This window comes from Lepidochelys olivacea (genome assembly GCF_965140295.1).
Source record: "Lepidochelys olivacea isolate rLepOli2 genome assembly, chromosome: 16".
Lineage (NCBI taxonomy): Eukaryota > Metazoa > Chordata > Testudines > Cheloniidae > Lepidochelys > Lepidochelys olivacea.
In genome coordinates, this window is record NC_140426.1 from 9,936,750 (window position 1) to 9,962,844 (window position 26,095).

The following is a 26,095-nucleotide window of genomic DNA, read 5'->3' on the forward strand; positions in this document are numbered from 1 at the left end:
GTCGCTGGGTATGCACACCCCGGTGACGCAGAGGAAGCCCTTTAAGCCGCAGCCTCCCCCTCAGCAACAGTACCAGCCTCGTCATAGGCATGAGCCTTCCCGTAGGCGAGGCAGGGATAACAGGCGACAGCGCAATAATAACAATAATAACGTACCGGGCCAGAACCGAGGTCCCGCACAAGTCCCAGCCGGGCACTAAACCAGGCTTTTGAAGGTGCGCTCGAGGACAGCGTACCAGACCAGTCACCGGATCCGTCCCCTTGTTTCCTAAACCGCCTGGCCCGTTTCTCCCGTACGTGGTCCAGCAGTATGTCGGACCGTTGTGTCTTACGCACGGTACAGAACAGGTACTCGCTGCAATTCTCTTCGCTCCCTCCCTCCCACCCCCCTTCCCCGTCCCTCTTCAGGGACCCCTCTCACGAGCATCTCCTAGAGAAGGCGGTTCGCTCGCTGCTGGGGGCGGGGGCAGTAGAGGTGGTGCCACATGGCCTAAGGGGGAAAGGTTTCTACTCCCGGTACTTCCTCATCCCCAAGGCCAAAGGGGGCCTTCGTCCCATCCTAGACCTGCGCGGGCTCAACAAGTTCCTGGTCAAGGCTCGGTTCCGCATGGTCTCTCTGGGCACCATCATCCCTTCCCTGGATCCAGGGGACTGGTACGCAGCCCTCGACGTGAAGGACGCATACTTTCATATCGCCATCCACCCAGCTCATCGGCGGTTCCTGCGCTTCACCGTGAGCCAAGAGCATTACCAGTTTGCGGTTCTCCCGTTCGGTCTAGCCGCAGCCCCACGGGTGTTCACGAAGTGCATGGCGGTGGTGGCCTTCTCACGGAGGCAGAGAATCTGGGTGTACCTGTACCTCGACGATTGGCTCCTGATGGGTCGATCCGAAGCAGAAGTGCGGGGCTATGTGGAGGTGGCCCTGAGATTGTTCTGCGAGCTGGGGCTCCTGGTCAACGTCCCCAAGTCCACTCTCGTGCCCACGCAGAGAGTGGAATTCATAGGGGAGCTCCTGGACGCGCTGCAGGCCAGGGCAAGCCTTCCAGTATCCCAATTCCAGGCTATCCAGCAAGCAGTGGCCTCCTGCGCCAGTTTCCAATGACAACGGCCAGGTGCTGCCTGCGGCTGCTGGCCACATGGCAGCATGCACGCACCTGGTCAGGCAGGCCAGACTGAGACTTGGGACACTGCAGGCGTGGCTCGCTCGGGTGTACCGCCCAGGCAGGGACCCCCTGGACTTGGTAATGACAGCCCCAAGGGACGTTCTGAACTCCCTGCGGTGGTGGCAGACCCAGCCTGTGGTTTGTGAAGGCATCCCCTTTGCCACCCCACAGCCGGACCTGACGCTGGAGGTGGACGCGTCAGACCACGGATGGGGGGCTCACCTGGGGGACCTCAGGACTTAGGGCTTGTGGTCCGGAGCAGAGCAGTTGCTCCATGTCAATGTGAGGGAGCTCAGGGCGGTTCGTCCAGCCTGCCAGACCTTTCACGCCACTCTGAGTGGTCACAGTGTGACAGTTCTGACAGACAACACTACTGCCATGTTTTATATAAACAAGCAGGGCGGGGCCCGTTCCTCACCACTCTGTCGTGAGGCTCTCCTCCTCTGGGACTTTTGTATAGCCCACGCCGTTCTCCTCGAGGCGTCATATCTCCCAGGGGTGCGAAACAAGCTGGCAGACTACCTCAGCAGGTTGTATCGCATGCACGAGTGGACACTCAGAGCAGATGTCATGCTTCCGCTCCCCCGCTCCCCTTGGTACACAAGGTCCTGCTCAAGGTACGCAGGGACAGGGCGGTGGTGGTCCTCATCGCCCCGGCATGGCCCCGCCAGCACTGGTACACAACACTCCTAGAGCTGTCAGTGGAGGCCCCGGTAGTCCTGCCCCTACACTGGGACCTCATCACGCAGGACGGTGGGCGGCTTCTCCACCCCGACCTGCAATCACTACACCTGACGGTGTGGAAGCCCTGTGGCTAAACGCCTTGGAGAGCCAGTGCTCCCTTCCTGTGCAGCAGATTCTGCTTGGCAGTAGGAAACCCTCTACCACGGCTACCTATATGGCCAAGTGGAAAAGGTTTTCCTGTTGGTGTGAGCCCCAGCAGGTGCAGCCGTGCCAGGCCCCGGTGCAAGCCATTCTCAAATATCTCCTGCACCTCAAGCAGCAGGGGCTGGCCCCGTCCTCACTTAGAGTGCACCTGGCGGTCATCTCTGCCTTCCATCCAGGGTTTTCGGGGGGCTCGGTGGTTTCCCACCCAATGGATTGGAGAGGATGTTTCCGTACTCACGCCCCCCAGTCCCTCCTTGGAACCTTAACTTGGTCCTCTCTAAACTCATGGGACCCCCGTTTGAGCCCCTCACTACCTGCTCCCTCCTCCACCTTTCCTGGAAGGTGGCATTTCTGGTGGCCATTACCTCAGCCAGAAGGGTGTCCGAGCTGAGGGTTCTCACCTCTGAGCCACCATATACAGTGTTTCACAAGGATAAGGTGCAGCTCTGACCGCACCCCAAGTTCCTCCCTAAGGTGGTCTCACAATTCCATTTGGGCCAGGACATTTGTCTGCCAGTGTTTTTTCCAAAACCCCATACGGACCCGAGTCACCGCAGCCTACACACCCTGGATGTCCGTTGAGTGCTGGCTTTCTATTTGGAGCGCACCAAACTCTTTCGTAAATCTGTGCAGTTGTTCGTGGCCATAGCCAAGAGGATGAAAGGCCTCCCGATGTCGCCGCAGCGGATCTTGTCTTGGATAACAAGCTGCATCCGGGCGTGCTATGAACTCACAGGTGTTCCAGCCCTGGCAGTCACTCGACCAGGGCGCAAGTGACTTCCTCTGCTTTCCTGGCACAGGTCCTGATCCAGGAGGTCTGAAGAGCAGCCACCTGGTCCTCGGTGCACACCTTCACAACCCACTACGCGGTCAATTAGCAGGCCAGAGAGGATGCGGTGGTTGGCAGAGCGGTCCTCCAATCAGTTGTTCCCGTGACTCCTACCCTCCTCTAGAGGTAAGCTTGTGATTCACCTAATGTGGAATGGACGTGAACAAGCACTCGAAGAAGGAAAAAACGGTTACTTACCTTCTCGTAACTGTTGTTCTTCGAGATGTGTTGTTCACGTCCATTCCACCACCCACCCTCCTACCCCTCTGTTGGAGTCGCCAGCAAGAAGGAACCAGAGGGGGTTGGGCAGCAGGGGTATATATGCACGGCACAGTGGCACCAGTCAGGGGGCCCCAACAGGAGCCGCTAAAGGAAAAAGTTTCTGACGCTTGTGCACGCAATACGCTCGCACCTAACGTGGAATGTACATGAACAACGCATCTTGAAGAACAACAAATACGAGAAGATAAGTAACTGTTTTTTCCCATTTGTTTAAATTGCTCTTATGAAAATATTTGTGTTTGCTTATATAGTTGCACATAACGGTGTCCTTTAAAAGCTGCTTTTGCCGTCTATATTTTCAGCATTTAAAATCTGAGCACCTATTTTAATTCATATTCTTATCCAAGGTAAAAATCTCCTTTACAGGGCTTACGAGGCATTCCTGGAATAGCAGGCCCAGAAGGAAAGCCTGGTACACAGGTTCCCATTCTATACTATATACTTAAATATTCTTCATTATATTGTAATTGCCATGCTGGCTACAGGGGCCAGGGCTGCAGGTGAAAGCTGCTGTATTACTGCATGTTATGTTAACTCCGATATTCGTTGGTTCCAGTGTTGGTTTGTCTCTGGTAAATTTGGTAAGTCTCTTATAAACGTACCCCTAAAAGCAGGGAGATGAATCCGAACCGAACCACAGACCAAACTCCCTCAGGCTTGGGGACTTTCGGAGCTGGATCCAAACTTGGTGGTCTAGGCCCATCTTTGCATGGCAGTGAGGGTTTTACAGCGCAGGCTTGGGGCTGGCATGACTCATGCTCCTCATTCCCCACTTGCACCAAACCTCCAGCATTCCAGTTCTCTCTCCAGCTCTGCCCATTCATTTCTGTCACCTGCAGCCACCCTCTGTGCTCTCATAGACATGCCAGTTCTGTGCCCAGAAATAGCTCTGCCAACGACCCTCAACCCTCACTCCTAGCACACTGGACCCTGTTGTTCCAGTCCTGAGCCCTTCATGCAGAGGCGCTGCATAGAACCAAACTGCATAGTGATGTGCTGGGAACAGACATTTATTAAGAGCTAGGATGAGATCCCGAAACTCCTTGCTTCTGATCTAGGGTTGCCAACTTTCTAATTGCACAAAACGGAACACCCTTGCCCTGCCCCGAGGCTCCACCCCTTCTCTGAGGCCCTGCCCCCAACTCACTCCAGCCCCCCTCCCTCCGTCGCTTGCTCTCCCCCAACCTCACTCACTTTCACTAGTCTGGGGCAGAGGGTTTGGGTTTGGGAGGGGGTGAGGGCTCCAGCTGGGGGTGCAGGCTCTGGGGTGGGGCCAGAAATGAGGGGTTCAGGATGTGGGGGGAGGGCCTCTGGGCTGGGGTGGGAGGGGGTGAGGGATCCAGATGGGGGTGTGGGCTCTGGGGTGGGGCTAGGGCTGAGGAGTTTGGGGTGCAGGAGGAGGTTCCGAGCTGGGGCAGGGGGTTTACGGTGCGGGCTCCAGCCGAGTGGCGCTTACCTCAGGCTGCTCCCAGTCGGTGGTGCAGCAGGGCTAAGGCAGGCTCCCTGCTTGCCCTGGCTCTGCGCTGCTCCCAGAAGCGGCTAGACGGAGGTGCAGCCAGGCAGCTCCATGCTGGCTGCTTCTGGGGAGTTGCACAGAGCCAGGGCAGACAGGGAGCCTGCCTTAGCCCCACTGCACTACTAACCAGACTATTAACGGCTCAGTCATCGGTGCTGACCGGAGCCACCAGAGTCCCTTTTTGACTGGGTGTTCTGGTTGAAAGCCGGACGCCTGGCAACCCTATTCTGATCTAACCTTTAATAGGAATGAGCTGTCAGGTTTACACGTGATTCCAGCTTGTATCACTAGAGCACTTCCCTTACAGGGAAAGCTGAGATCATGTGCAAATCCATGTTCATAGAATACAGTGCTGGGTGGGAGCTGGGGGAAGGTTTGTGATCTCTCTTGGTCCTTATCTGTCTAACTTATCCTGCAGGGTGCATCAGGTGCCATGGGGAGCCCTGGCAGAAAGGGACCAGCTGTAAGTAGAATTCCTTGTGTGTTTGTTTTAAATTCTTCCAGTCCTTTGAGCCACGTCAGCATGACAATAATACCTAGCTCTTGTATGCAGCTGTTTGTCCGTAGATCTCAAAGTGCTTCACAATCTTTAATGTACTTATCCTCACATACCCCTGTGAGGCAGAGCAGGGCTATTATCTCCATTGCACAGATGGGAAACTCAGGCACCGAAAGACTAAGCGACTTGCCCAAGATCACACCTGAAGTCTGTGGCAGAGCTAGGAATTGAACTTGAGTCTATCAAGTCCTAGGCTAGTTCCCTAATGATGGTGGCTCCTTGAGCAAAGATCAAGTCCAACCTTAGTTCAATTAACCAGTCAGCCTTGCCTTCCTGGGTGTGACCCCTGAGTGTAAAGAGGGTCCTGCCCTGTATTCAGATCCAGGGTTTTGATTAGAGATAGGGGTTTGTCACTTTAGACCCCGCAACACCCTTGTTAATGTTAACAAAATCCTACTGCAAGCAAACCTGCTGTGGGGTCTTATTACCTTCCAACACAAACTTTCCATGTTCGATCGTCAGCTAATAACGACCTAGTTCAGTGGTACAAGATTTAACCTAGAATGCTTGAGAGCTGACCTATCACATGCCTCCCCTCTTCGGGCGGAGATACAACAGCATCCTTCTGCCTCAGGTGCTGCCTTATAGCAGCCTTCGCTCTCTTAACCCCCTCTCCCCATCTGACCCTGTCCAGCTCTCTGAAATGCCGGTGAACTGCTACCAGTCACCTTAAAACGACTTCTTTCCGGACACTGCCTGAGAGAGGCCCTTGGGGTGCATTGTAAGGGGTGCATCTCTTTCTCTGGATGATGGGAGGTCGGATGAGGATTTCCATTGCCAAGTAATGTGCAGCCCCCACCTGCTTATCTGTGCAGAGACGAGCAAGGGAGGGGAGGCTGCAGAAGTTGCCCCTTTCAGAAAAAAACATGTGCCATTGGGTTATCAAAACCAGACCTGAGATGGGACCAGTTGGAGCCAGCAGCTACAGCTGGGCGGGAACCAGATTTTCCATTTTGTGGGAAATTCTGCCATTTGGATGTTCTTTTTCTGGTCCAAAATGGAACAAAGACCCAAAAAAAAAAATCCCACAAAATGAAATTCCAAAATCCAGTTTGCTTCAGATTGATCATTTTCAAATCATTGAAAACATTTTCATTTGGATAAAAATCACAAAGATTTTGTTCCAAATTTGACTTTTTGAACTTGAAATGATATAATACATAATTTTTTTTTAAATCGTTTTGTAAAGTCGTTTTGAAATGGAAACGTTCCATGCTGCGAAGGGGGAGGTGTTCTGTTCCAACCTTACTGGAATGCTCTGTTCCAGGCTATTTTTTTTAAATGAACTTTCATCGGTGACCAATCCACAGACACACAAGAGCCAAGTATTACAGAAGCCCGTTCCAGGAGAGCGTGCGGCTGTGAGCACATACAGCTTACCAGGAGCACCAGCATTGGTCCCGTGGCAGGCTGCACCGCTCTTTGGCAGGCCATACCCCTGTGTGTCTCCCTTACCAGTAACACTTCCCCGCCCCCAACTTTCAACATTTATGTTGTGATCTTTTGCTGTTCTCTCCAGGGTTCTGGTGGCTTACCAGGTGACAGAGGGCATGATGGACCTCCTGGACCAATAGTAAGGAGCATCTTCATTCTGCGGTAGTTTGTCTGTTGCGTTAGTCTTCCCAGCACTAAGGCAGAAAGTCCGCTGCTTTGCTGTGTGCCCTGGGAGGGTGGTGGATGGTAGATAGGGGCTGAATTCCCTTACCAGCCATCATCAATATGTTGCTGCTGTTCTCTCACTAGGAACAGGTGGGAGGATCCAACCCCCTTAAGCAGAGGTTCCTAATTTTTTCTTATTGTGTGCCCCCTTCCAGACCTACCAGCTGCCTGTGTACCCCTACCCTTCTCATCACTAGTGTTCTTCTTAACACTACCTGTCTTTAGTCATCTGCCCATATTTCACTGTTGCGTACAGATATAGTTCTAGTGTGCCGTATACAACTCGGGGGGCGGGGGGGGACAAAACCAAACCCTGGCTAAGTTCTGGGCTCAGTTAGACTGAACAGTTGCCAAGCAACTGAACCTGGGATCTGTACCTCAGCATCTCTGGGTGTCTGTGTTCTCACTGGTGCACCTTGAAGTAAATTAACTACTGTATTTTATATAACAAATTCCCAGAGTTTTAAAGCTTCGTCTGAGTAGTCTATTATGAAAATGCAATAAATAAAATAATTAATAAATCCATCTTTACACAGTTTCTCCTGCTTACCCGCAAGAGATGTCTCACGTACCCCCCAGCCCCCCATAGGGGTACGTGTGCCACAGATTGGGAACCCCTCCCGCAGAGTACTCTTAAAGGGCTTGACCCAACACCTGTTAAAATCCATGAAAAGTCCCAATTGGCAGAAGTGGGTGTTGGCTCATGCCTTGAATGGAGAGGAGAAGACTGCTGCCTGAGAGACACCTCAACAAGGAGGCGCTTCTCTTTCCTTCATGTTTTTTCATGGGTGGTGTGCAATGCTTACGTCACTCCCTGGGCCTGTATACATAAGGCTGGTTTGGGGAATCCGATCACTGAACTTCTATGACGAAAATGCATCTACAGTGAGTCTGTACAAACCTCCCCTAGGTGCCCGCAGATAGAAAAGTCTAATGGAAATCCAGAGACGGTGCCCATTTAGCAGTGCTATGCCAGAGAGTAAATAACATGGGACCTGCTGCTGGAGCAGCCAGTAACAGAGAGCTGGCAGTAAGCTGTGGAGCAGTCACATTGTGAAGTAGCATTTGGTCTTATGACCCCCCCAGATGATGCAACCACTAGGGGTGTCATGATCACGTGCGCTGGGGCAGGCTTCAGAGTCCACCCAGGACAGTGCACGCATGTGAACGCACAGAATATCCATATACAGCTGCCAGGGCCCAAAGGCACCCAGATCTACTTACTTTCTCAGTCAATAAGGTGACTGTCTTGCGCCATCCCCAGAAAGAATGTCTGAGAATCCATTAACTGCTTTACTGCTGCGCAGGGCATCAGGTATACTGAAGACAGTGCCCTGTGAGTGCCACCCAGCATGCCAGGTTCAGTCTCTCTGCAGTGCCAGCTTTGGGCTACTGGTGATCGAGGGCTACTGAACATAGCCAGACAGGAGCTGCGGCAACTATCCATAGAGGCAGAGTTAATGCATTACGATCAAATATTAACTAGATTGCCATGCTCAACTAAGTGAGCAATGAGTGCCAAGGCCTGAAATGGCCTTATAAGGTGACTCCGTTAATGACACCTCTCTCCAAATGTTGTTTTAAGGCCCCTCCAGGAAAACCAGGACCAGATGGAGACCCAGGTTCACCGGGGCCAAAGGTAAGAGCCACTAATGAGATGGTGTACGTGTGCGGGGTGATGGAACTCCATGGAACCATTTCATGTAGCCTGGTCTTAATGACAAAAGGCTTCGCTTAGTTGGCATTTTGGAATGTTCTTCTGGGGTTGGCTCTGTGGTAGCATCTCTTCAGAGAGAGATCAGTGTGAGGCTGGGTGGGTCCCTTATTTTGAAGTGCTTCACAAAGTGGATAGCGACAGAAGGGTGCTTTTCAATGACACACTGAAACATCGGACATGTTGTCTAGACTCCTGGGAAAAGGGCTCATTACATATTAGCTGGATATCAACACGTTCCAGCTCAGGCTCTTGCTGGCTCTGAGCCAGAGGAGCCTTTATGTATTTTCTTTTATCTCCCAATACGCACAGTCCCAGCTGCCTCAGGCCATGTGACCTCTTGAATTACCTGTCTTGGCTCTCTGCAGAGAGAAGAAGCTCTGCCACTTTTCCCCTTCCCATGGTGCAGTCTGTGTTGCTAGCTTTGATTTCCCCAGATGGCCCAACATTGCACCTGGCTGAACACTGGAGCTGGGTGGCAGGTTTTGGACAACTTTTTTTTGGAGGAAAGATGAAGATTTGAGTCGACCAAAACACCGTGCGAATCTATGTCGAACTCACCAAATTGTTTCAGTCAGGAAAAAATATCAAAACTGGCTGTTTTGAGTTTAACATCAATGCTCTTAAATTCAAGAAAGAAAGAAAAATGGTTAAAAACCCCTCACATTAAATGAAACGCTTTGTTCGACCCAAAACAATTGTTGGGGGGTGGAGTGTAGTGGCCAAATCAAAGAATCAGATATTGGTACAACTCTATAACTTGTCCTTTTGGAGCCTGACTCCGAATATCCACAGTCCTCACTGAAGCCAACAGGAGTTGCAAGTGCTCAGCACCTTTTAGGATTAGACCCATAAAAGACAATGTCTGTTTGGATGAGCTTTTAGCTGGTGAGATCTATGCACCCTAGTTCTTGGTCATCTTTTACTGCTCCTTCCATGCTGACGTTGGCACCATCTGTATTGAAGCCAGTCTTGCTGCATTTGTTACATTTTTCGTTTCTTTCCGGTCAGGGGCTGCCTGGTAAACTTGGCTTGGAAGGATTGCAAGGACCTGTCGGGATGTATGTAAGTGATACCCGTCTGTTCCCAGTGCAAAATGAGGCCTAGCAACAAGCAGGCAGCTGTTTGAGCACATATGGGGCAGAGGCAGAGAGAGGGTGAGCTTGGAAAAAAATAGCTGCCCGGAAGGGAGGCACAGAGGCACCTGGCACCTCTGACATTCAGTGTAAGGGGCTTTTATAGAGTTACAGGCCCGGCCCAGCTGTGCACCATTGGCTACACTGGGTATATCCCTGGAATTTCCTCTGTGCAAGGAACAGGGCGCAAGTCAGTGAGAATGGCTGGCTTCGTTCAGGCCAGTTTTCCAATACTAGCTTATTGCCCCCCTACTGGCGTGGCAGAACTAACCCCCTTCCTCTAGTAGTCCCAGACCTGAATCATGGGTCTGCCCAGAAGAGGTTTGGTGACTTCCACCTTGTTGCTTTGAGGGGAGGTTTGGAAACCCTCATGTTGCGTTGTGCAGCTCTCGGCCCTGATCCCCGGGTTAAAGTGAGGCACATACAGCTTCACATACAGCCTCTTTCCCCACAAGATCTCGCCTTCTTCTCTGGCTAAATAAATAAGCTGAATGGGCACCGTCTGCCCTGCTGAGCCCCTCTTCACCCCAGCTGTGTGCTATTTGAATAAGCAGAATGATACTCAGGACTAGCACATCCCATTCTGGCGGCGGGAGGGGTGTGGTCTAGTTTTTGAGTGACCATTTTCAGTGCTCTCATGAGGTTCTCCTAATCCAGTGGGAAGGGGGCAGCGTTAAATGTCTGAGGGGTAGCCAGCTAGGCATGGCACTGCTGGCCAAAGCAGCTGGAGGGCCACAAGACTCTCATTTGTAAGAGATTGTTAAGGTTGGTTTAAGGTAAGGTGGTTAATTTGAGAAAAGGCCAAATAAACAGAGGCAGGTGTGTGAAACCTTAACCTGTGTGATGACCACCACCTCTTCTGGACGTCTGGTGCCACATCTCGGACATGAGCACCGCCATCCATAGGCTGCTAGCTTCCTCCATTTCATCCCTCTCACTGAGAGAGAATACAGTGTGTCAGCCTTAACTGACCAGTATCAATGGCTTTCTGTCCCAGGGCTACCCAGGACCTGTTGGTGACAGAGGAAAGCCAGGACCCATGGGTGAAAAGGTAGGACCGTGAAAGAGCTACAAAGATGAAGATTGTTGGGAACTCTTGGATGACCTGCAAAGAGGTTTTTCTTTGCCATTTACTGGGGCAGTGACTGTGGAGAAAACGATCTACTTCCAGTGCTAGGAACAGGGTGTAGGATTAGCCTCTGCAGGATCCGACTGTACTGTTCTTCCAGTATCTCTGGTATCTCTTGTGCTGCTTATGCTCCTTCCCCCACCCACCTCCCCATTCATTTCCTGGCGGACCAAAGTTGGATTTAAAAGAAAGTGGTGGTGGTTTTGAATTCAGAGGGGAAATGGCTGTAGAACAGACATTTAGGGTGGGAGCAATATGAACACAGTGAAATCCTGCTACATCTGTTCGTCACTCCATGTTACTGACAGAGATAGGCCTGAGTTGCTGGGTTCCAAACTTCCTTGAAATTTAGGAGTTTGCATTTCCAGTGTCTGGGTTTGGCTTATTATAAGGACCTGTTAAAAAGGCTGGATCCCAGATCAAACTTTGTGGGTGTTTGGGGTGTTGACTCTGGCCTATCTCAAATCAGTTGGGCACACTTATTGGTATTCATGTCTGTGAAGTTACCCTACAATCGTTTCCCAAACTCCAGCTTCCTGTCTCCACCAACGCACATCAGTAGCACTCGCCTCTAGAACTGGTCAGGACATTTGTGTAGGCTTCCCCCTCACCCCTATTTTCTGACCAACTCTCCTTAACCTTCTCAACCTATTCACCATTCTTCACTGAGAGATGGCTGCTGCTGCACCCAAGAGGTTCTTCAGCGGAACAAATATTAACAAACTTCTTTCTGCTCCTTCTTGCAGGGAGAGCCTGGAATGCGAGGCCCACCAGGATTTCCAGGAAAAGCTGGTCCCAAAGTGAGTATTGTTCCCTGCCTCTCAGTAGAACCAGCCTGTAGCACACCCCAGAACTCCAGGGCCCATCTGTTTTCTGTGGGCACTGATAGGTCTGATGTGACTTCCGCGCCCAGCGGTTAAATGAAGTCTGGTGCAGGCCTGCGGGTTGTTGAAGTGGTTAGCTTGAGCCTCTGTGGTGAGAAGGTCAAAAAGCCTCTCAACCAACCGGCCTATGTGCAGTGAGCGCTCAGCAAAAGGGGGGTGAAATATTCAGGCTCTGATCTCTGCCTCTCTCTCCTCACACAGGCTCCCCCTGGCCCACCTGGTGGGAAAGGTCCCCCTGGTCCACAGGTATGTCCCATCCTGTCTTTCCTCTCTCTTTACATGTGGCAAGATGCCCCAGGTACTGCAAGGATTCGGCCAGCTTTGCCAGCTCATTTAACACCGGTGTGAAAGGTCAGGGCACGGACAGGGCCCCCACGAGGCCATGACTGTGCTGTCCTTGGGCTGGGTGCTCGCATCTAAGTGCTGGAGGCCGGAGCAGCCCTGCACACCCAGACCTGGCCTCCTGTGTGGTCAGGCCAGTCAGGAGGAGGGTGGGAGCTGAGTTTGCCCCTCTGTGGGTTTCCACAGGGTTACTGTGCCTCTGCTAGGACACCCCAGCGGTGGAAAGCGGCAAGGGGCGCGCTTGTTAGAGCTGTCTCCGTCTGTTCATGGGTGCCTCCTGGGGCTGGATCCCAGCCCAGCCCAGCCAGGTGGAGCAAAGGAGCCCTATGGGGATGAGAGCCTGTGTCAGGGATTTTGGTACAAAAAAAGAGATAACGAGGGGCCTCCCACCTTGATTGCGGCATGGGGTCCACCCCTCACGACAGGCCCAGTGTAATGACTTCTAGGGCACACCTGCGGAGGAGCAGCTACCAGTGGCTGAGCAGACCCCAAATAGGAGCTGGCTCACAACTCCCCCCCAAGTAACAGCAGGTGCTCAAGAGCCCCGGGGGCAGTAACAAAGAGAAGGCAATGCCCCTGGAACTTCCTAAGCTGCCCTCCCCCTTCCCAGTTTTTTCCTGCTCCATGTAGAGGCCATCACTGTGACAGAAACACCTGAGCCCAGGTAATTTAGTTCCAATTAATGTGTCAACACTTTAGCTGCGTCAGCTCAGCCGCCAGATTGATATCTCCCTTTGGAAGGGGAGTTGGCTGTCACATCTGCTAACCTGATTGGCTGGTGCCGCATTGTGTGAACTTCCTGAGGATGGGGGCAGCGTCAATACGGTCACCTGGGTTGACGGGGGTGGGGTGGGATCGGGGCAGGCTGGCAAGACGGGCGAGGTGCCATGGAGACGGGGGTGGGTTTGCCACGGAGCTGGTGCCCCCAAATAGGCAGTAGGGCTGCAGGGAGCACGCTGCTCAGCTCCCCTCTCCCCCAGCTCCAGTGCAGGTGAATCATAGTTTCCAAATGGAAAAACTGGAATGCAGGGCTAGTGAGCCTTGCGGGGAAATATTTTGCTGCAGGGGGGTAAGAGAGATTTGGGGGGGAATTGAGAGGAAAAAGATACTCCCCTTCCCTTTCCCCTGTACAGAAGAACTTTATCGTAAAGGGCAGGATGGGAGAAAATTATCCATCCCTTTGTGTCCCCTTTACACCAGTCCCAACTTCTCCTCCTCCTCCTCCAAACTACCCATCACCCTCTCCCTCTTTCACCAAGTGACTCCATTCTCCCTTTATTTAACCCACTTCTTTCCCAACTCAAAACTTCCTCCAGGCTCTTCAGCTCCCCCCAACCCAACCCAGCTCAGACAGCGCCCCCCCTCCCCGCCCCGAGTCTGAGAACCACTTGTCTTACTACGTAACCTCTCCTCCGCTCTGGACCCGCATCTGCCCTGCACTCCCGGCTCAGCATGACCCCCTGTGCCCACATGTAACACACCCACACACTCCCTGCTTCCAGCTCAGAGAGCCCATGCGCAGGATCCGAATTCCACCTTTTCTCCTCCGCTTGCCGCTGTGTCTGGGAAATGAGGAGCGGAGGCAGCAAGGAGCCCGTGCAGACCCCCCTACGCTTTGCCCATGTGGGGCTGAACTGAAAGAGCCCCCACAGAATCCCTGTCCCCTGCTTTGTGCCTCCTCCCTCTCCTGCCTGCAGCTGTCATGCTGCAGGGCCAGCTGGGGGCAGCCAGGTATCCTTAGAGCCGAGCAGGAAATGGTTTTCCCATCCTATGAATACTGTCCAGGGTTTGGGCGCTTCTCCCATTCCACGTAAGGGACTGAGACCTTCAGAAGTGTTTTTGATGAATAAGCAATGCAAGGGATGCCCCAGGGTAGCCAATAGCACCGTAGTGAGGGTACTCGCCTGGGATGTGGAAGACCTGCCAGCCTCTGACTTGGAGCAGGGACTAGAGCCTAGGTCTCCCACATCCCCGGCGAGTGATCTAAGCAGGGTATTAACTAGCTTGGGGCAGTCTCGCTCACGTTCTCATTTTGACCAGCTCTTGCATCCTGGACCTGAGAAACCTTCCTCGACCGAAGTTCTGTCAAACCCAGTGCCTTCCCGCAAACGGTGTTTTGCTTTTGATGAACCCGTATTTTCCCATGAAAACCTTTTGGTCGAAAAATTTCCAACCCCCGGAGGTCTCCTGCACCTGAAATCCCACCTGTGGCAGGAAGAGGTATTGCACTCTGCAGTACGCCAGCCACATGACTCTAATTTCAGAGGAGCGGCCGGGTTAGTCTGTATCCGCGAAAAGAACAGGAGGACTTGTGGCCCCTTAGAGACTCACCAATTTATTTGAGCGTCTCTAAGGGGCCACAAGTCCTCCTTTTCTTTTCGTGACTCTAATTGTGGCCTTAGCTTCTCAATATTGGCCACTAATGCCCACTCACCCCCATGGCTTTGGATCAGCCCTCTGGAGTTCCTGCTTTCAACTTTAAGCACCCAAGTATGACCACTTTGGTCAAAGCTCATACGGCCTCTGGGCAGCCAGACCTCTCGAGGCTGCCGGAGATTGTGGGACATTGTGCATTTTGATTGATTCAGGCTCCCTGTTCCACTGCACCACAAAAATAGGCACTGGGGTATGCGTAACAGACTCCCTCCCCATAGGCACTGGGGTATGCGTAACAGACTCCCTCCCCAGCTATCTTGGAGTCTCAAGGAAAAGGTATGGAACTGGGATCTCCGAGGCCTTCAGTTCCAGTCTCACCTCTGCAGAATGCAAGTGCTAGAATGCGGTTTTCTGATTGATTGAATTCACAATGTGAGAAACCGTCTTTAAATTAGATTTTACTGTTCAGAATCCTTTATAATCTGTAAATGGAGGCCGTGCCATGCAGCAGAATGCAGCTGCTCCCCGTTTCAGCTACTCATCTGAACATGTTCTGATCCCTCGTTGCACCTGAGAAGGTTTGCAGCTTGGGAGAGGAGTCATGAAGACAGTTAACACACACTGACCTCCATTTCAAATACTGCAGGTCGAAGCTGCGGTGTACCCTCGACATACTGAGTATATTTTTCAGCAATAAAGTTACCGACATTTCCATCTTGTGTCCTTAGTTCGGCTTGGCCTGAGCCAGTGCATTTCTCTCCCTCCTTGGTTACAATTGGCCCTGCAACACATGAACCACGGGCAGGGATTCTGTGGGGTTCTTTCAGTTCAATCCCACGAGAGCAAAGCACAAGCACGTGTTCCCTGCTCCTGATTTTCCAGACTCAGCAAGACACTTCAGTGCACACGTGTCTCCCCTGGGGAGAGGATGAGAGAACCACAGACATGTGACCAGTCTGTAGTCACGTTACTTAATGCACTGCTGCAAGGTGCTGAGATACTACAGTGGTGAGCAAAGTAGAAGAAGGCGTAGAGACTAGAAGAGAAACAGTAGTTTTGTGTTACATAGGGTTAACAAGTGAATAGATACCCTCGTCTCTTTGCAAACATAGGCCCCTGGGACGTGGCACTTATCAAAGGCTCTGTGCTTGTTGGAGACATTCGTTATGTTGGTGGCAGACCGCTGCAGGGGCCCCACCTGAATTAAACTGTGTGTGTTCTGTTTGCATTATGGAAAAGCTGATTGCATTCCCCCTCTTTGAGACAGGTGGTCTCTGTGCCTAGGTGGGAGCATCTCACCTTCTACTATTAAGCAGTGTATGACCTCTTTGTTTCAGGGGAGACTGGGAGACCCAGGTCCTAGAGGACTTCCGGGACTGCTGGTAAGTAGAAGACAGATAGCTGTGTGCTAATGCAGTTACCACCCTTCTGGTGTCCGGTCATGTGACACTGATGGAGCTGGAAAGATGCACATCCACATCCCTCCAGAAACTGATTTGTTTCCATCTTTTGGCTGAGCGCTGCCCTATGTAAAATGATTTGGTGGTCTCAGTCCAGCTGTCAGTGAGCATGTGTCCCAAGCTAACTGGTGACAGAATGGGTATGGAGACTTCACCACCCTCACACCCTCAGAGGGGACCCCTCCAGCTCTGGGTAAGGTGCACTGGATCATAGTGTGAGGCAAAGCTGCCTGGCTTATGGTCAGTCCGTATTTATTCTGCAGAAGAGGTCTGGAGGATGCATTCTACAAGTTTTGTCTTTCCAGCATCCTTGACCACAGCAAAACATCTAACTTTTTAAAACTTTTTTTTTCAAAAGTGGGGGAGGGGGCGAGATGGATTCCGAAGATTAGGTATTAGGCGAATATGCCTTTGTGAGCTACGTTTTAAATACTTCTGGGGACTCTGATGGTGCAGTTTATAAACATACGAGTGATTTTTTTTTTAAATCATTTCACTCCTCACCTTCTCAGCTCTTCGGCGAAGTAGCTGACTACTGGAACTCAAATGCCACCTGATGTGTGTGTGATTCATAGAGTAGCTCTTCCCATCTACATGCAGAGATAGATGCATAGCTGTTCTTTCCTTTGCGCAGGGGCCTCCAGGCATTCAGGGGCCAGACGGCATCCGCGGTAAGCCTGGTGTGCCAGGAGAGAAGGGGTCTGTTGGATTGAGTGGGGCTGCAGGACCAGCTGGATACCCAGTAAGTACAGATTCTGATTTCTTTGACTGATGTGTAAGGTGAGAATGACACCATCAGTTGCCACTCCACTTGTAAGCGGGATTAGAGACGTACTCCATGAGCTGGTAGATGTGATCAAAGCTAAACTGCTGAAGGAGATCTCCTCTTCTCCAGCTCCACGGCTTTATTGTCTTAGTTACGTATGGCATGGCTACAGATCTGCCGAGTGCCAAGTACCTTACCCCACCCCGCAGTTACCCCAAGACATGTAACCTGCATTTCCATTCCTAAGCTCTACAGCACTGAATCTCTTATGAGACAAAGATTTGGGATAGCCCCCAAGGCCCTAATAAAATCCAGGTTTGATGGTATATGCACCACCACTCTTCCCCTACCCTCTCCATCTGGGCATGCCAAGGGACATCAGTGCAGTGGTTCTGAAACTTTACTGAGGTGACCCACCAAGTGCATTTATCTTTTTGGGGGACCCACCAATGAGAGAGAATGAAAACTACCACTTGCTAGGAGGAGTCATGCAGGGCTGTGGAATGCTATTTAAAGTGCAGGAGCCCTCAGACCCCAAGTCACCTGCTTGGCTCTCTCTCCCCAACCTGCTGCCCCTCTCTTCCCGGGGCTGGGCCGCAGTCACTCCCAGGCTGACTGGCCACTTGCTGGTTCCGGCTGCCTCCTCCACACTGCTGCGGTCCAGGTCTTGCTCCCCATGCCACTGCCTGCTGCCCCAGCCCAGTGGAAGCGAGCGGACCGGGGAGAGCACTTCTGGGGCACACACAGGGTGGGGAGCGATGTGGGCAGTGACAGCCGACCCCCACTTGGTCCTTCTCACAACACACTGGTGGGTCACACCCCACCATTTTTGAACATCGCATTAATGGAAACAATGGTTCACGTCTCGGGTGGGGCACCAGGTGCAAGGTTAAAAGATAAACTGTTCAAAAATGGTGATAGATTTGGGGAGACCAACTTTTGAGCACTCTCGAAGGGGGGCCTGATTTCCAGGTGCTCGGCTCTGTCTGAGAAACAGGCCCTCTTCAGGGGTCTCAAGTTGCCCCCACCCCCAAATAACTAGTCACTCTTGAAAATCTTGGGCAAAATAACTTCAGCTCCCCAAGACAGGGTTACTCTCTACAATTGGCATGCAACAGCCTCTGCCTTCCTTACGCTCCACTGTGCATGCAGGATGGGCAGAGTGTAACCCAGCGCCTTGCCTTGTATTCGCTGCTTGTGTCTCTGGTAGCCCGTGGCCGCAGCAGGAGGCTCCCCTGAGGCACCTCTTAGCTCACAGTCATAGCAGAGCGCCATGCTGTGGAACCTCCTCCAGCTCTTTGTAGAGGGGCCAGATTTTCAACTTTTAGGCATAGGGAGGGGTCTGCAGTGGTGAGCTGGAGCCGGTTGTTAAATTTAGAGGCCCTTTTAGAACCGGGTTGTCCCATGAGTTCTAAAAGGGCCTCTAAATTTAACAACCGGCCAAAAGTGGCGCCTTAGGTGCCGACTCCGTGGGTGCTCCGGGGTTGGAGCACCCACGAGGAAAATTTGTTGAGTGCAGAGCACCCACCGGCAGCTCCCCGCCTGGCCCCAGCTCATCTCCGCTCTGCCCCCACCCCTGAACGCACCATCCCGCTCTGCTTCTCCGCCCCCAACCCCAGTTTCCCGCGAATCAGCTGTTCGCGCAGGAAGCCGGGGCGGACTGAGAAGCAGGACGCGGTTTCATGCTCAGGCCCAGGGAGGTAGAGGTGAGCTGGGGCAGGGGGTCGCGAGAAGGGCCGCCCGCGACGCAGCAGGTAACCCGGGGGGCGCCCAGGGGAACCGCTCCCAGTCCCAGCTCACCTCCGCCTCCCTGGGCCTGAGGGCGAAGCCGCCGCTTGCTTCTCAGCCCTCCCTGGCTTCCCGCCGAACAGCTGATTCGCGGGAAGCTGGGGAGGAGGGGGCGGGGGCAGAGAAGCAGAGCGGGGTGTTTCAGGGGAGGAGGTGGAGGCGGTGCGGAGGTGAGCTGGGGTCGGGCGGGGAGCTGCTGGTGGGTGCTCTGCACCCACCTAATTTTTCCCTGTGGGTGCTCCAGCCCCGAAGCACCCCTGGAGTCGGCGCCTAAGGTGCCACTTTTGATGTGATCAGTGGGGGGAGCAGCTGCTCCCCCCCCAGCTACGCTACCCCGCCCCTAGGAGCCAAAGGGACCTGCCGGATGCTTCCGGGAGCCGCCCCAGGGAAGAACCGCCGGGACTCCCCACCTCACCCCCCAGCAGGTCCCTCTGGCTCTTAGGGGTGGGGTGGGTACCCACTACGGTGGCCCACGAGACCCTCCTGCATGGTTCTGGGGGCAGTCGGGGAGGGGGGTGGATGGGGCAGGGGTCCCTGGGGTGGGCATCAAGGAATGCAGGGGGTTGGATGGGGCAGGAGTCCCGGGGGGCAGGAGCGGGCCACGACCCCCTCGTGGGATGAGGAGGAAACTGGTTGTTAAGATTTTGGCAGCTCATCACTGGGGGTCTGTGATAGGCATTTCTGGCAGCCAGGTTGGAAACTTAGTCCATCAGGGACTCTGTGTACCCACAGATCCCGTGGCTTGATGTTCAGCTCCTTTGTCAGCCTACCTTGTTCTTTCAGTCTGGGTTATTGGGTGTGACGGGTGTCGCAGTGATGTTTTCCCAGTGGATTGTGCCAGGAAGTGTGAGCTTGCCAGAGGCATGAGCACCAGGATCTAGTGAGAGAGCACTCAAAGGTGATACACAAGCCCTTAACGAGAAGCTGAAGACTGGCTCATCCTGTTGGCCACCGGGTTGCGTGGTGCACAGCATGTTCTATCACCACTCCTGCGTGCAATGTCGGAGATTGGCAAGGACTCTCCAGATTAGGACATGATTGCTAATTCAGTTCATGCTCTTACAGGGCCAGGAAGGGCCAGCTGGGCCTGAAGGGCCTTTGGGGGAGAAAGGAGAGAAGGTAAGGAGGTGAAAGGGGCACATGGTTCCACATCTCTGCAGTTGCATGGGATGCAGTGTTACAGATTCAGCACCGCTGCCTGCACAGAGTCTGAGTTCATTAATGAAGGATGTGTGCCGAGAGGAGAGACAAATCCACACCCCCACACGCATACATGCTTGTAGTTCAAATCCTTGCAGGGGGTTGGGGAACAAGACGCAGTGCATGGGGACAAAGACGCAGTGCATCTCCACAGAATTGTTCTCCTTACACATTAGAATTATGCTCCCAAGGGCAAACAGATTGCAGTCGTCTTTGTGGGGCAGGGGCTGGAATCCCCAAGTAGGGAGAACACTGCATTGTGCCCAAAGGGTAAAGTGAGAGCGTTTGGGGGACAGGAGGAGGTTGAGCTATAGCACCCACACACCTTCCAGTGCCCCCTCAGCAGCCTCTCTCCGGTAACACAGATAACTTTACCCCTTTGCTTCTCATTGACATATCCATGTGCAATGAGCTCGCATGGACCAGGAGCTCTCCCACCTGGGGAGCTCGCTCCTCTGCCTTCCTCTCAAGAATTGCATCCCAACCTCAGTCACCCCAGATCTCTTGAGTCTTGCTTGCCTCCAGCAGCCCTGATTATGCCCCAGATGAGTGCTATTCCTTCTTAATGGGGGATACCTGCCCAGGCTGGGATGCACTAATGCACACCCCCCAACCCCTCCTCTCCACATTATTTGGGGTGGGGGTCAGAATACTAAATGGAGAAATGTAGGTAGGAACATCTGCTACAATGGGGAGTAAAACTCTGCAAACTCTCCCAGCATGTCTGTGCTCAGATGTCACAGCTTGGTGATACTAAGTTCAGACCATTCAAAAGCTTGAAGGATGGAGACTCCTCGGTGCAAACCCTCACTAAGATTAGTTGCTCTGTTGAATGTCTTGTTTCTTTAGGGTGAAGTGGGAGAGCCGGGAGAAGCTGGCATCAGAGGCCTGGATGGAGAGCAGGTAGGGTGGTAATGCCTAGCTCTTCTATAGCACTTTTCATCCTTCGATCTCAAAGGATCATTATCCGTGTTTTATGAAGAGGGAAACTGAGGCACAGAGCAGTGCAGTGATGTGCCCAAGGTCACCCAACAGGCCAGTAGCAGAGCTGGGACTAGAACCCATGTCTTTTGAGTCCCAGTCCAGTGCTCAATCCACCAGGCAATACTGGTAAATAGGTCAGGAAATCATGTCCTCTGTCCCCTTTTTAATGTCCCTCTCTCTGGACTTTTCCATTCCCCTTGGCTTCCAGCTGGCGGGAGCAGTAGCGTTTGAGGGCTGCTTGTTCCAAAGGAAAGCTGTGAGAGTTGAGACTTTGTCATCTAAGTTATCAGAGTTAAGTATTAGTGCTGCCTTAGGGCAGGCCTTCAGCCAAATAATATGTCTGCAAGGCAGGATTTGGTGTAATCTGGTGTTGAGTGTGTGTTACAGGTCCCACTCAGAGTCTGTAACAGCCCCAGCTGGGCAGTTGTGGCTCTTTAGCTCAAGCTTTTGGCTCTGGAGGTCCCCGTTTCAGTCCCTGGTGTGTCAGCCAAGATGGCTTCCATCACCTTGACAACCTGCCCAAAAGAAGGCCAACTGGGGATATTCAGCTGTAACTCCCCTGGGTGTCCTCTCTCAGTTTTCATCTACTGGGCGACTTCCAAGATTGCCCACCACGAAGCCCTGTTCTTGTTCTAGCAGCGCTGAGTCGCAGGTGTGTCGCTATTCAGTGTACGCTACCATAGGGTACATAAACTCTTAAAACGTTTGAGCTGATCTATTTTTCCCTCCGTAGGGTTCCCCGGGACTCCCTGGAGTGGAAGGTCAGCCTGGGTCCAAAGGGGAGCAGGTCAGTACTTAAGATGAGTTCTAAAACCTGGTTTAGGAAGCTGAAATCCTTGAGGCAATGCTAATTCCTGACCTGAATTTGTGGGCAGAAGCCTGGAGAAAATTCCCCCACGGTGCTTTGGAACTCAAGTTGCTGCAGGAATCCCTGTGCTCAGATACACGCTTTGATGCTCATTCTGTATCTGTGGTTCTAGAGCGTGCAGAAACTGAAACTTAAAGGGAGGCCTTAACCTACAATTAATAATCAGGCATTTTAAAAAAAAAAATCATCCTTACCCATGTTACTAACCGCTGCTTAGGCTGTTGCAAATGAAAGAGCCCTCACTTAGTTCCCTTTTCATGCCGTGCTCTGCTTGCACAATGAAAACACACCCGTGAGTTTTACTGACAGGTTTTCCACCCTGCATACAGAGCGGCACTGGCTACCACTACCAGAAAACATGAGCACTCGGGCTTTCCGAGGCCAGTTGGCACGGTTGTCGTGTTTGGAATAAACAGCCAAGCCTTCCAGTGTTTGCGGTTCATCCATCATTATCGTCAGTGCACACGGGCAAGATTTTCAGAAGCGTCTAAAGGAGTTAGGTGCCCAGTTCTCATAGATTTTTTTTTTCCAGTGGGAGTTGGGCACCTAACTCCTGCAGTGCACTGGGGAGAGAGTGTTCCATCCATGGCAGTCGACAGAAGACGCCAGCCTCCGGCGGCTGTCGTTTTGCTTTATTATCATTCATTTACTGTTTTGTGCCTGGTAAATAATCACTGTTCTCCGGAATCCACCCTCCCCAGACAGCCTCAGCAGTTAGCCTTCTTGTTCTCTCATTGTGATTCAGGGGGAGGACCATCATCCTTCAGGAAACCCCAGTCCACATGTCTAAGTTACTCTTCTTGGGAATTTTCCTCTGTTTGTTGTTACAAATTATAGCAAGTGTCTGCTGGAATGGAAACCCACCAGCCTTACCCCCTGCATCCAGATGTCAGGATCTATCTGATTGCTGAGGCATTAATGATTTATACTGACAATCAGCAGATATCCAGAACACAGCTGGTAAGGTTGGCTGGATAATAATACTTGTCATCTTCCTCTTTTCCAGGGAGAGGCAGGAATCCCAGGGGCTCCAGGTGTCAATGGAGGCTCTGGGGAGCCAGGAGAGGAAGGGCTGAAGGGAGACCCCGGGGCACCTGGGGAACTAGGACAAGAGGTACACTTCCGGCCTTCTCTGACAGGTGGCCCATCACCATGGTAGCCGTGTCACTGTAACCTACTAGAGAAGGCTGCAGTTGTGATCATTGTGATCCGCGAGTGGGGAGCGAGATTGAGCAACCAGGGAGGAATTATTTGGATGGCTGGATTATTAGACCTAGCTAAACTGAGGGCTCTGAGATGGGCTTGGGGAGGTCTTGTCAGGGTGCGGGGAGAGGGCGGCACGGCCCCATAGGGAGTAGCACTCTCTGATCTGCAGCTGGGGACCAGCACTGGCCCTCTCTACCAGCTTATTTTCCGTATTTATATTTCCTGCTCCTCTCGGGACAGGATGTTACTTGCAGTGGTAGCAAGCAGAGTTTTGACCCAGGAAAGGAAGAAGAGGCAGAGACATCATGAAGTCACTAGGAACTTTGCTACAACCATTGACTTTAAATGGAAGCTGCTCAGATCCTACCCCGATGGGTAGCAGTACAAGTAATGTCTGGGCGTGGCACTAGGAACAGGGTTCGTACATTTTAGGTTAAATGAACGTCAGAGAGAGCTTGATGGGAATTTTTTTTTTCCTTTCTGTTGGCAATTTTGATTTCTCACAAGAAACTTTTTCTTTCTGAAAAATCATTTTCGTTGAAAACAGGAGGGGGTGGGGGTGGGGTTGGGGCAGGAGTTCAGCCAAAAGAAAATTTTATTTTCAGTTTTCCAACCAAAACTCATTTTATTTTAATTTTTTAAAGGAAATTTGACACTTTTTGTGAAAATTCTCATATTGAAAACCCAATTTTCCATTTAAAATGGAAAATTGGGGGCCGACTATACCTGGTGATGGGTATTTGGGATTTGTCCTTGGGTTTCTGAACTTCCCTGTATAGCAACCCTTTCCACTTGCTCGTGAGGGGCCAAGGCCATGTAAGATTATGCACCAGCCCCCTCTGCTCCCATCTCCTGCTTGCTTTGGCGTGGACGTGGCAATTTCAAACCATTTCACCTCGATATCCACTCTGCATCTGCTGTGTAATATCAAAACCACCACCCTGCCCACCCCAGAGGCACAGCAGTGCTACAAATGAGTCTAAAGAAACTGCCCCAGCTCTAAAACTCTGTTACAAACCACTGGAATTCCATCCTGCGGCAATGTCAGAGCAGGCAGATCTCTCTGCCAGGGCCAAGGGATAGAAGATGCTACTTGGATGTGATAATAACTCCTGCTGGTCAAAATTACACAAGTGAATTGCATACAAAATAGACTCCAGTGTTGTCCTGGGGACTGTGGGATAGAAGGAAGCCTGGCTGTAGGTAAAAAGAAAAGGAGTACTTGTGGCACCTTAGAGACTAACCAATTTATTAGAGCATAAGCTTTCGTGAGCTACAGCTCACTTCATCGGATGCATATCGTGGAAACTGCAGCAGGCTTTATATATACACAGAGAATATGAAACAATACCTATTCCCACCCCACTGTCCTGCTGGTAATAGCTTATCTAAAGTGATCATCAGGTGGGCCATTTCCAGCACAAATCCAGGTTTTCTCACCCTCCACCCCCCCACACAAATTCACTCTCCTGCTGGTGTTAGCCCATCCAAAGTGACAACTCTTTACACAATGTGCATGACAATCAAGTTGGGCTATTTCCTGCACAAATCCAGGTTTTCTCACATCCCCCCCACCCCCATACACACACAAACTCACTCTCCTGCTGGTAATAGCTCAACCAAACTGACCACTCTTCAAGTTAAGATCCAAGTTAAACCAGAACATCCGGGGGGGGGGGGGGGGAAAAAACAAGAGGAAACAGGCTACCTTGCATAATGACTTAGCCACTCCAAGTCTCTATTTAAGCCTAAATTAATAGTATCCAATTTGCAAATGAATTCCAATTCAGCAGTTTCTCGCTGGAGTCTGGATTTGAAGTTTTTTTGTTTTAAGATAGCGACCTTCATGTCTGTGATCGCGTGACCAGAGAGATTGAAGTGTTCTCCGACTGGTTTATGAATGTTATAATTCTTGACATCTGATTTGTGTCCATTTATTCTTTTACGTAGAGACTGTCCAGTTTGACCAATGTACATGGCAGAGGGGCATTGCTGGCACATGATGGCATATATCACATTGGTGGATGTGCAGGTGAACGAGCCTCTGATAGTGTGGCTGATGTTATTAGGCCCTGTGATGGTGTCCCCTGAATAGATATGTGGGCACAATTGGCAACGGGCTTTGTTGCAAGGATAAGTTCCTGGGTTAGTGGTTATGTTGTGTGGTGTGTGGTTGTTGGTGAGTATTTGCTTCAGGTTGCGGGGCTGTCTGTAGGCAAGGACTGGCCTGTCTCCCAAGATTTGTGAGAGTGTTGGGTCATCCTTTAGGATAGGTTGTAGATCCTTAATAATGCGTTGGAGGGGTTTTAGTTGGGGGCTGAAGGTGACGGCTAGTGGCGTTCTGTTATTTTCTTTGTTAGGCCTGTCCTGTAGTAGGTGACTTCTGGGAACTCTTCTGGCTCTATCAATCTGTTTCTTTACTTCTGCAGGTGGGTATTGTAGTTGTAAGAAAGCTTGACAGAGATCTTGTAGGTGTTTGTCTCTGTCTGAGGGGTTGGAGCAAATGCGGTTGTATCGCAGAGCTTGGCTGTAGACGATGGATCGTGTGGTGTGGTCAGGGTGAAAGCTGGAGGCATGCAGGTAGGAATAGCGGTCAGTAGGTTTCCGGTATAGGGTGGTGTTTATGTGACCATTGTTTATTAGCACTGTAGTGTCCAGGAAGTGGATCTCTTGTGTGGACTGGACCAGGCTGAGGTTGGTGGTGGGATGGAAATTGTTGAAATCATGGTGGAATTCCTCAAGGGCTTCTTTTCCATGGGTCCAGATGATGAAGATGTCATCAATATAGCGCAAGTAGAGTAGGGGCTTTAGGGGACGAGAGCTGAGGAAGCATTGTTCTAAATCAGCCATAAAAATGTTGGCATACTGTGGGGCCATGCGGGTACCCATAGCAGTGCCGCTGATCTGAAGGTATACATTGTCCCCAAATGTGAAGTAGTTATGGGTAAGGACAAAGTCACAAAGTTCAGCCACCAGGTTAGCCGTGACATTATCGGGGATAGTGTTCTTGACGGCTTGTAGTCCATCTTTGTGTGGAATGTTGGTGTAGAGGGCTTCTACATCCATAGTGGCCAGGATGGTAGGTAAACACTGTGACAAGATGGCAGATGTTAGTATGGTAGGTCCTGGGCTTTTTTTGGCACGGAGGCTAAGACGCCACCCCTTGCCCCTGCTCTTGGGCCGCTGAGGTCACAGAATCATAGAATATCAGGGTTGGAAGGGACCTCAGGAGGTCATCTAGTCCCACCCCCTGCTCAAAGCAGGACCAATCCCCAACTAAATCATCCCAGCTAGGGCTTTGTCAAGCCTGATCTTAAAATCCTAAAAGGAAGGAGATTCCACCACCT

General features: G+C 51.7%; 1 protein-coding gene across 1 annotated transcript in view; it reads left to right on the forward strand.

Annotated features, from left to right (window-relative positions):
* Window positions 1-26,095, forward strand: part of LOC311531889 (uncharacterized protein) — a gene marked incomplete at its 5' end in the record, with an annotated part of 258,086 nt that overhangs the window by 205,360 nt on the left and 26,631 nt on the right. The window contains 14 exons of the mRNA XM_084649723.1: window positions 3,528-3,581; window positions 5,096-5,140; window positions 6,756-6,809; window positions 8,481-8,534; window positions 9,621-9,674; window positions 10,743-10,796; window positions 11,621-11,674; window positions 11,960-12,004; window positions 15,814-15,858; window positions 16,571-16,678; window positions 19,556-19,609; window positions 20,540-20,593; window positions 21,408-21,461; window positions 22,549-22,656. Coding sequence (XP_084505849.1) covers window positions 3,528-3,581; window positions 5,096-5,140; window positions 6,756-6,809; window positions 8,481-8,534; window positions 9,621-9,674; window positions 10,743-10,796; window positions 11,621-11,674; window positions 11,960-12,004; window positions 15,814-15,858; window positions 16,571-16,678; window positions 19,556-19,609; window positions 20,540-20,593; window positions 21,408-21,461; window positions 22,549-22,656 — 837 coding nt within the window. The remainder of the gene's footprint in view (window positions 1-3,527; window positions 3,582-5,095; window positions 5,141-6,755; window positions 6,810-8,480; window positions 8,535-9,620; window positions 9,675-10,742; window positions 10,797-11,620; window positions 11,675-11,959; window positions 12,005-15,813; window positions 15,859-16,570; window positions 16,679-19,555; window positions 19,610-20,539; window positions 20,594-21,407; window positions 21,462-22,548; window positions 22,657-26,095) is intronic.